The sequence below is a fragment of the Acipenser ruthenus genome, chromosome 47, assembly GCF_902713425.1.
Source record: "Acipenser ruthenus chromosome 47, fAciRut3.2 maternal haplotype, whole genome shotgun sequence".
Taxonomy (NCBI): domain Eukaryota; kingdom Metazoa; phylum Chordata; class Actinopteri; order Acipenseriformes; family Acipenseridae; genus Acipenser; species Acipenser ruthenus.
Genome location: NC_081235.1, coordinates 2,046,400 through 2,057,500, shown reverse-complemented (window position 1 = coordinate 2,057,500; position 11,101 = coordinate 2,046,400). Strand labels below are relative to the sequence as shown.

Genomic DNA, 11,101 nt, shown 5'->3' with positions numbered 1-11,101 from the left:
CCAAGATGCAACATGTACAATTTATGAATATTTATGTTTGTATTCGATGTGCACAAGACAATGTCACACAACTCTATAACCTAAGCAGTGAAATCTGCTGTCCGTCTAAATGCTGCTGTGTTGCCTAATGTGTAGTTGTCACTTTAGGTTTTATTACAGGTTCTTATTCCACCGTAACTCACCAAAATAATGTAATTATTCATTAATTTATTTATTTATTGCCATATGGGGCTTGTCATGCATATTCATAAACCTGTTCACACAAGCAGGTAGGACAGATGAACCAATCAAAATAGTGAAATTTGGGAGGTACGTCAGGAATCCATGAAATGTTTCTGATTGAACAGGTTGGATTGAAGCTGCTAAGGTAGTGAATTCAGAAGACGTTTTGATGGGAAGAGCTGACACATAACCGATGTCAAGTGAAAATAACTGATTCATAAGCAGGGACATGTTAATAAAATATCAATTGTGGTGAAGAAGATATTGCCAGAATATGAACATCAAAGCAGAAATCTAGGGAAAGTAATGGGCTGTGTCTTCAACCCTACAGCCTGTTCAGTAACACTGAGATCTTAAGTTTTGAGATCAATCTGCTTATAGGAACCGGACAAGCATCAATGAGACAAATAGCAGCCTCCTTGTTCAACACTTTCAAATGCTTATGTACTAATATACCTGATTGACGGAATAGTTTGAGACAGAAGTGCTCTTCACTAGACTTGCATGCAGTACTTACTAGATGATTTTCTAAATCTCAGAACAGCTTTCCAGCACTTTTGACTGAAACCGAGTCAACTGTTACTGTGGCAGGGGGTTTTGTTGGGTAACCAGGCATCTCCTACACACCTGCAGCTCTGCAGTCAGGTTTCAGTCTCAATGTTGCACTCACTTTGCATACCGTGGCGCATTTTGGTAACTAACAACCGGATCCTGAAATAGAGGTACTTTTGCACTTCTCGGTTTATTCTTTTCTGTCCAGTTACTGCCATTTTTCACTCTGTTAAGCAAACGTGTGTCTTTGTACTCTAGTGACCCTCAACGGTGCTGGATTTAGAAATACTAAAAGAAACCTAAAATTCAATGACACACGTCTCTACTAGAATTATTTCTTTGAAGACATTGGAAAAGACTTATTGGAAATGTTTCTCAGTTAATTTGTTTATTTTAGTAATTCTAAACTGGTGACGTGGTTTTTTTAATTCATCAATTAATCATTGCAACTTTTCCAGTTTATCTACTCGTTAGTATTTACTACTGTACTGTTAAATGACAAAGTTTTGATTACCATTAATTGAAACTGGGAGCATTATTGATGTGATTGTTATGCATACACTTTATCTATTTACCTGTGATAAACCTCAATTAGCATTGATTGTCTGCAGCACCTAATATTACCTTGGGTAAGATGAGATGATTTACCAACAAGAGGAGGCTGTTTGGCCCATCTATGCTTGTCCAGTTCCTAGTAAGTGATTGATCTCAAGACTTAAAGATCCAAATAATTTGGCATTGAAAGCATGACTAGGTAATTCATTCCATACCTTCAACACTTTCTGTCCTAAGTCATCTTCCACTTACTTTCCAACTGTGTCCTGGTCCTGGTTTCTGTGCTGCATTTCAAGTATTGGTTATGGTTAAATGATCCAAAATGAGTTCTAAATAGGGACTGTGGAAAATTTGGGATTACAATCAAAACCAGAGATGAGGAAACTCATTACAGGAGGGCCTCCCTTGTAATGGTTGGTTTGCTGCAAAGATAAAGCACAAGTTAACCCTTTAAGTGTGCTCTCTATGAGAATGATGAAACAGACTTGGATTTATGAAACGATTTAGGAGTTGTGTTTTTTTTTTTTTTTTTTTTTTTAATAAATTGCTGAAATAAGGTATGCAACGATTCGGTGTGTATTTCTTTACATGATGCATCATGTTGTAATAGAGGTACAGTTTGTATTGTGAGAAGATCAAAAACACAACCTACCTCATTACAGTTCACAAAATGGTTCTTGCATGAAGAATGTGTTTTTAGTAGTTAGTATGAATATAGCTCTTCCCCATCTCATTTTTAGTTTGTCTTAACAAAATAGTCAATTTTAGTGACTGTTTGATCCTATTATGCATCATAAAGGTCACCCCTCTGGACCCTTGCATGTGTCTTCACTGCACATCGTGCAATAATTTGTGGTATTGCGGTACTGCGGTACTGCAAGACCACAAATTATTATTTTTTTTCCTTTTTTGTTTTTACCCTGTTTTTTTTCCCCAATTTGGAATACCCAATTATTATTTTTATCCCGGTTCACCGCTGCAACTCCCGCGCCGACTCGGGAAACTGCGGCAGACACACGTGTCCTCCGAAACGTGTCCTGCCAAGCAGTCTTTCTTTCGTGCTGCAGGTCTATAGCAACGCCACCAGACCCATAGTGCCGGAGGAGTGGCTTCTACAACAGACCCGTAGGCACCCTATCGGCCACAGGAGTCGCTGGTGTGCAGTGAACCGAGAATTACCCTGCCGACCTGAACCCTCCCCACCCGGGCAGCTCTCGGCCAATTGTGCGCCGCCCCCTGGGAACTCCCGGCCTCAATCAGCAATGGCATAACCTGGACTTGAACCAGCGATCTCCAGGCTATAGGGCGCATCCTGCACTCCACGCACAATACCACATTTAATCATCACCTGAACTTGCAACACTGGGGGGCAGTGTGGACTATACTCTGATACTATTGAAAGGATTTTATGAATTTGAATATTCTAAATTAAAACACTTCTGTGACAAAACAGGCTTGCGATTTCAGTTTAGCATTTCATTTTGTTAGATAAAAGTAATAATTATACTTTTAATGTTAAATAAATAAACCCAATTACAAAATTTCCACAAACATCCCCTTTAACTTTTTTTCACATCTTCTGGACAGGAACAGAAATTTAGTAAATCCCAATTTAATAAATCCCAATTTAATAAATCAATTCCACAGATGCTGGATGCAAACTCAGCTTTTGCATTTATTTAGTTTAACCATTGTTCAAACAAGCTTATGGCCCACTTACATTTTTTAGGTACTTCTCAAACCAATCGCTGTCAACGACATTTAGGTCTTCATCTGTTTTAGGTTCTGCAAAATGATCAGTAGCTTTTACTATCTGTTGCTGCTTCATACCTTTTTTTTTCTAATCTAAAACATTGACCTCGCTACTATCTTCACTTACAAAGAACACTCTTGTCTGTGCAAGTGGGATTTCAAACTGAACTCTGAGGAACTGATGATTACATTCCCACAGAGACAAACATTTGAACTGTTTTGAATTAAACGGAACGAAAGAGCAAAAAACGAATCCAATTACCAAATTAACAATCAATTGAATACCCTCATTGTACAAGTATCAATTAGGAAACAACTGAGCAGTGAATTGTTTTACTGATTCTACAGCTCTCGTTGTTTTCTCCCTTTCACAGTTTGAGCAGCCAGAACCAAACTGCACAAGATTACATCTATAATAAATACAATTATCTGATACCCTCCACTAGGGCTGCAGAACAGAACAATTTGCAACCAAGATTTGCTTCTAACTATCATTTTTTTTAGAGCAGACAGCAACATTTTCACGTCGGCATCAGCTGCTGTCGGCCTCCTCTCTCTCTCTCTCTCTCTCGACTCTCCTCTCTCTCTCTCGACTCTCCTCTCTCCTCCTCTCTCTCTCTCTCTCTCGACTCTCCTCTCTCCTCCTCTCTCTCTCTGCTGGTTTTAACGTGTGGTTATGCTGAAATATATACAGCTTTCATTAACAAAGCGGTTGCTAATGTTTACCTTTTGCTTTAACCCATACTTTACCTGCTCCATTCTGCCATGGAGATGAAAGAGTCACAGGAAATAATGAAATGAGGTTAGGGGAGTATTTTGAATAAATAAGAACATAAAGCACAGGGACCTTTGCATGATACAACTAGATCACTGTTTCTCTCCAGAGCCACAGAGATGAGAGATTGGCGTGTACTTATAAACACTGTGTGCTAATCGTACGAAGGTTACACCTTCCCAAAAGGTTTATTTTTGACATTGTGCTACCCTGCCCTCCAAATGACTTATCAAAGGAACAGGAATTTAAAACCCCTAAATAAATACAATGCACTCTTGACGGCCCCTTCTGGTCTACACCTTCAGCATGGTGCTTGTCCTCCTCTTTGATTTCTCCAGCTGACGGATGCATAGCCATGAACTCAGACAGGCTTGCTCCCTGAGCAGACACATGCTGTTATTTTTAGTTCCATGAAGACCAAATCATTCACTCCTGACAAGAAGCTGGACTCTCCTTCATGCTGTCTGCACTCTGTTTTACTAGAGCTCTGTGGTATGGTCATGTTAAACTTTAGTCACAAATCTTGACTTTACTTGTTTACTTGGATTTTCAAGAATATAAACTTCATATCTAAACTTGTCCAGCTGTGTTTATTTTATTTCAGTTGAGTGCCACGTTATTTTATCCTAGATTCTCACCCATTCCCCACGACAGCAGAACTGAAGGTCAGTGGGTGTCCTCCAGTTGCTTTACATAAATATTAGGGCTGCATTCAAATATTTGATGGTTTGAATTTGATTCAAGTTCATAAATCACCTTGGCAAGCATATAAAAGTCGTTTAAATCACACATTTATTTGCATTTGAAATAATTATTCCTTTGCTGCGTTTGAAGCCTGCTGTGCCCCTCATGGAGGTAAAAAGCGCAGATCAGATCGCTAAGGTGCCAAGGAAAGTATTTGAAGTAGAATTGGTTTAAAGAAAATGGCATGTGCATTTCGTTTAGTTTCATGTCATATCAGTTTGGAAATATTCTGTAAACATTCAAAGATCAAAATGCACCATTTATTTATTTATTGCATTTATATAGCGCTTTTTATACAAAAGTATCGCAAAGCACTGTACAGTACATAGCAGAAAAAAACAACAAACCACAATACATTTGTATAGCATGTCACACACACAACTGCCACAATCAGACCTTTTTAAATAACAGTATACATATAATACAAAAGCTGCAATTTTAAAGTTACATTAAAACTCACTAAGATAAGAAAGCCATTTTGTAAAAGTGCCTTTTTAGTCTTGACTTGAAAACTGTAACGGTCCCAACTTCCCTGACAGCGAATGCAAAGCATTCCGTAACTCTCCAAGAAAAAGCCCTACCTCCCATGTTGCTTTTGTTAACCCTAGGAATAACCAGCAGCCCCGCATCCTGTGATCTCAGCTCTACAGTAGTGTGCCTGTACAAGAAAACCCACACACTTTGTTTGTTAGGCCGGAGATACATGAGCAATTTTTTCTTGGCATCTCAAATTGACAATAAAACGGCTGTCACTAATTGACAATTTGATTGCCAATCAAGTTCCTAGAGTAGACCACTGCGCTCTTTTCAACAATTTAGTTAACCGTTTTTCTACGTGCTTGTGTGTGTTCAGCCAATGATATTGCATATTCTAATCGCCTAAATAGGAGGTACGCTACAGAAATGTGGATGCATGAGCAAACTTTGCAAATGAGATTATTTATTTTATTATTCCCCCCCCCCCCACCCATAATATAAAGTGTTAGATGTGCGTAATATAAAAAAAAAAAATGGAAAATGATTCCAATTACTATAGCAGCTGCTGAAACATGTTTCCTGCAAACAGACACAACCTTAAAATTGCTTAAAATAACACATTTAGCAACAGCAATTCACGTGCACGAATGTTTGAAAGCAACACATTAAAGTAATTGCAGCATCAAGCTTCTCCAGTCAGCAGGTTGGAGCTTCATGAAGCCTGATGCGCACAACACTGCTGGCAAGCTCTCCAGAGAAGCCTCATGACTCACACTGGTCTGCTTCACGCACTATTTTTTTAAACACATACTGTACAGCTGCCCTGTTTGTTTTTGTTTGTTTGTTTGTTTGTTAATTTATTTTATTTGTTTATTTTAAAATCTTTCCCTTGCCTTTTTTCTGTCTGCAGTCTTTCTAAATGGTTCTGTTGGTCTAAGATTTTGAACCCCCTTTCTCTGTTGCTCAGCTGGCTTTCACGTTCATGCTGCTTGAATTCGATGATGGATCTACTCAGATACTGCTCACTCATTCGTGCCTCTCTAATCCAACATGTGGGATTCTGCCCCTGCATCACATGCTGTACTTAAAGTGGTGATTCTGCTCAAGTGGACCTAGTTCTGGTGAAGTGAGGCCCCAGGGGCAGGCTGTCCAGCAACAAAATGAAAGTCCAGTAACTCCCGTTGGTCTGCTGAAGCCCAAATGACCCAGGAGTTTGAGGGCTTTGGCAGTAGACGGATTGGTGAAATAGATCGCATTCTAACCAAAGTTTTGGGAGTTGGTTTACTCGCATTAGACCATTGATTTTATGTCATTATTTAATTGCTGACTTGTTCCAGACACTCCCTCGCTTGTGTTCTTGAGTGGCTGTATACTAGCGTGAAATGTATGAATGTATATAACATTACAGCTTTATATATAATTATACACACACACATACTTTTTTGTTTTGTTTTATTATTCCAGCAGATCCGTAACATGGTGGCAGTAATGGAGGTCATCTCCAGTTTGGAGAAATATCCTATCACCAAAGAAGCACTTGAGGTAAGATACTGTGTGAAGATACCAATTATTGCAGCCAAATAAAAACACAGGCCAGAACATGCGGTGCAGGGCTTTCAGGGAAACAGTTATTTATTTTGTGCATTTTTATTTTTATAAGATAAATAGCTCAACATTTCAGTTTCAGTATTTTCTTTCAGTGAACATCCGTCAGTCAGTCATGTTCATAAGATTCTCCAAATATAAAAGACTCGACTTCAGACAAAATGCATTTTAAAGGCATACAAAGGAGGAATTTCAGTTAACTGGAATGCAGCCCTTTGTTTGGTACTGTGGATTACATGGTCTGGCTGCAGTTGCTGCACTGTGGGTTGGACCTGCAGGTCAGGGAATTCTCCTGGAAGCTGCAGTAACTTGGAATCTCTTGTTTTATTGAAAACTAAAGAAGTGTGTGTGTTAATTAGTGCTGGATGAAAAAGATACCCTGCAGCATAATGTGTGTAATTCACATGTCAGTTGTGCTTTGGTTTTGTATGATATCTTTGTTAGTCATTTATCAATTATCATGTGAACAATACAGTTGTGGTCATTTTTATTATTATTATTATTATTATTATTATTATTATTATTATTATTATTATTTATTTCTTAGCAGACGCCCTTATCCAGGGCGACTTACAATCGTAAGCAAAAACATTTCAAGCGAAATATACATTTCAAGCAGTGTTTGAATATTATGTGTTTATTTAGCAGACACTTTTATCCAAGGCGACTTACAGAGACTAGGGTGTGTGAACTATGCATCAGCTGCAGAGTCACTTACAACTACATCTCACCTGAAAGACGGAGCACAAGGAGGTTAAGTGACTTGCTCAGGATCTCACACAGTGAGTCAGTGGCTGAGGTGGGATTTGAACCGGGGACCTCCTGGTTACAAGCCCTTTTCTTTAACCACTGGACCACACAGTGAAATTAAACTATTGATGATTTCTTCCAGCACTGTTTAATATCACATAACTCAAGAAGGAACCAAGAGCTATTGAGCTCTTTGAAAAGAGGGGAGCAGTGATGATCCTGTGAGCACTCATAAAAACTAAGTGCACATGCAATTTCTGAAAGGAATCAAATTATTGTACTGGTATATAAACAAGTTATTGTCCCAAGTAGTATTTTGCTAGTTTTATACAGTGTTTTATTTGTCCTTTTTATTCAATTGCACTTGCTTCATAGGTGGGACTTGTGTGCTTGTTTAATTTAAGGTTAATAGATTTGTTTTTTGCTGTGTTTAATCAAGGTCATGGTGGTAAAAGATTTGATGCTGTTTATTGGATACAACCAAGTCTTTGAAATAAGTGGAAATTGAAAGCATTTTTCATGATTTCAGTTTCAAGGCACTAACTGTTTTTGGTTTACTGTAGGAAACCCGACTAGGGAAGCTCATCAACGATGTAAGGAAAAAGACCAGCAATGATGATCTTGCCAAGCGTGCCAAGAAGCTGCTGCGGAACTGGCAGAAACTTATCGAGCCCGGTCAGAACGAAACCGTGCCAAAAGGGGCGCCTGGCACGCCGGGCTCTGCTAACGGGGGAGCTCATCCATGCAGGCAGGATATCTCACCTCCCAGTGCCACGACCGTGTCCAAACCAGTGCAGGAACTGAGAAACAGAAATGACATTCAAAACACATACTCTCCCAAAGTGGAGAAATCGGGGAACCGCAAACGAAAGGGAGAGCAAAGAGACAGTCCCCTTCCGCTGAAAATTTCCAAATCAAACTATGAACAGATCCAGAATTCTACCCCTCCCCCTACCAACGGTATCGGCGGCAGTCCGGAACCTTTTCCCAGTCCTCTGGATGCCAACACGCTTTCTGAGAGGACCAGGTTGGAACATCAGGAGAACGATAAACACAATAAAATCCCAGTCAATGCTGTGAAACCTCACACCAGCTCTCCAGGACTTGTGAAACTGCCAAGCACTTCCTCTTTGCTCAAGACTGCGGTATTGCAACAGCATGCAAAAAAGGATGAAGGAGGAGGGCAATACCGGCCTAAAAGCCCACGATGCCCCTCTTTCAGTCCTAGAAGTATTAAGCAAGAGACTCTGGCTAAGCAGCCGACCACGTATGAACCTAAAGGTACTGTTTCAAGCCCATCTCGAGTATCTAAATTCCTGGACACCTCACATGTGCCATCCCCACAGCCTTTACCTTCTCCTCAGCCTTCAACTCCCCCTATTCCAGTGACGATGAATGAGGGACACGAGACTCCAGCACCTGAGCATTGGCCTGGGAGGATGGATCTTGATGCCCATCATCTGTACAACACCCCACACGAATCCCCACACGGCTCCAAAATACCCCATAACCTGGAATGTACAATTCCTCAAAGTCTCTCCTCTGAAAGAATAGACAGCGATAATGCAGCTTCAGGCTCCGACGGGAAAAGGAAGAAGAAATACAGATCCAGAGACTACACTGTAAACTTGGACGGACAGCAGGTCATAGAAGAGAGCACAAAACCAGTCAGGTTAAAAGAACGAAAGCTTACTTTTGACCCGGTTACAGGCCAGATCAAGCATTCGACCCAAAAAGATTCTTTCCAGGCGGAAGAATCACTCCCGCCACCACCGGCTCCACAGCCAGAGCCGCCCAGGACAGAACCGACTAAGCAGGAGCCCAACGCCCCCCTGCCCAGTCCCTTTCAACAGACAAACTGGAAAGAGCTGTCCAGAAACGAAATCATTCAGTCATACCTGAACAGACAAAGCAGTCTGCTCTCTTCGTCTGGGACGCAGACTCCCGGCGCTCACTTTTTCATGACAGAATATTTGAAACAGGAGGAGCATAACATTAAAGAATCTCGAAAGACTCATGTTTTAGTACCAAACAGCTCCCACACAGACTTCCCTGGGGCTAGTAGAGAGGTCACACAGGAGGACCTCCGTCGAATACACCAGCAGAACTGGCCTGGAGTCAATGGCTGTTTCGATACGAAAGGTAACTGGTATGATTGGACACAATGCATATCTTTAGATCCACACGGCGACGAGAGTAAACTAAATGTACTGCCGTACGTCTGCTTGGACTGAACACAATCTCGTTTTTGTTTTTTTGTAACACTTCAGAAATAAAGCCCTTCCAGGGTTACAGGCTGCATGCCCAAGAGGAAGTGAGCCTTGTGGCACGCCAAGACCGGCAGTAAAGGGTATGGAGGGGCCACTCTGTACAACTCGGATACAAACCCCTCTGTAATGTGCTGCTACCAACTTCCTAAACGACAAGCGCGGTTACAATGGCTTTGGAAATAGGAGTTGGTCCAGCCAGTTTCTGAAAAAAGGAATAATCTAGCCTGCAAGTTAGGTGGGGTAAAAACTCCAGAATTGTGAAATCAGTAGTGTGGCAGGTAAAGCTTTATGTCAAAATGAATAAAGAAGTTACCTTAACAAGAATGCATCTATTTATTGATTTTTTTTTTTTTTTATTATTATTATTTGGCAGTGAGGATTTTTGAGTTTATACAAGAAATGTGCAAAAACTGTAGAGCTGTTTGCATCACGCATCCTCTGTTTGACATCCTCTGCAAAACGAAGAGGGGCCCCCACATTCCATACAGCTTCCTACACACACACACACAACATTAACAACACATTGGCTTTTACAAACTTAAAATAACAAGTGGTATTTCTATTTTCAGTCACCACTAATTATATATATATAATATAAATTTATTACATACACACACTTTTCTTTTTTTTTGGTTTTTTGCTTGTTACGTTTTTCTGCTTGGTAGATTTAACTTTATTTTTTTTGTTTTTTTCCGAAGCCCAAAAATGGCAAAACAGAGGGTGCTACTAAGTTGCAACTTTGTACTGTGAGAATTAAAAAATGTAAAATGAAAAAATAAATCTGTTTGTATGCTGGAATATACTTGTTACCATTCCTTTAGATATTGTTTGCCTTATGAAAAAGAAACCCATCATAACACAATTTACAAATACAAAGAGCCTTAGTGAATGTACAGACATTTAGACTTCTGTGAATCATGATACAGAAGCAAGCGACTTTGCTATTTGGTCCTTTTAAGTGGACGCGTTGTGATATAAATGTGGAAATTTAATAATAATAATAAAAAAAAGTTGCACAAAATGTCTTTGAAAATGCCTTTGTGCTTTTACTGAGTAAAGCATGTTTCCTAACATACAAAGGGCTGGTAATCGTGCCACACAATTTTCTCATTGATATCAAGATTTTGTATTTCAGAATCACACTAAAGTAATTGAAGCTAACAAAATTCTGCACAGTTTTGAAAGACATATGAAAAGTGCTTTCTAAGGAAAAGTAAGTTATTTTTTAATATGTAACAACACTGTGTTGTGTCTGAAAAAAGATCTGTTACAGATTACAGGTTACTGGAAAATATAATGTGATCACAGTAATGCATTCCATGTAATTCCCATGTCATTGCCCACAATACAGGAAGGACAAAAAAAACAAAACATTGTGTTCAGGTTTAACTGCTGTTAA

The 11,101-nt window shown here is 39.7% G+C and overlaps 1 protein-coding gene across 2 annotated transcripts in view; it reads left to right on the top strand.

The window, feature by feature from the left end:
* LOC117428904 (mediator of RNA polymerase II transcription subunit 26-like) overlaps positions 1 to 10,723 on the top strand; it is a 33,304-nt gene extending 22,581 nt beyond the window's left edge. Inside the window, exons 2-3 of one of the 2 annotated variants that reach the window (XM_059013985.1) lie at positions 6,545 to 6,619; positions 7,996 to 10,723. In XM_059013985.1, coding sequence (XP_058869968.1) covers positions 6,545 to 6,619; positions 7,996 to 9,666 — 1,746 coding nt within the window. In that variant the 3' untranslated portion in view covers positions 9,667 to 10,723. Of the gene's footprint in view, positions 1 to 6,541; positions 6,620 to 7,995 lie in introns of both variants that reach the window. The other variant, XM_059013984.1, reaches the window with a different exon arrangement.
* The last annotated feature ends 378 nt before the right edge of the window (positions 10,724 to 11,101 follow it).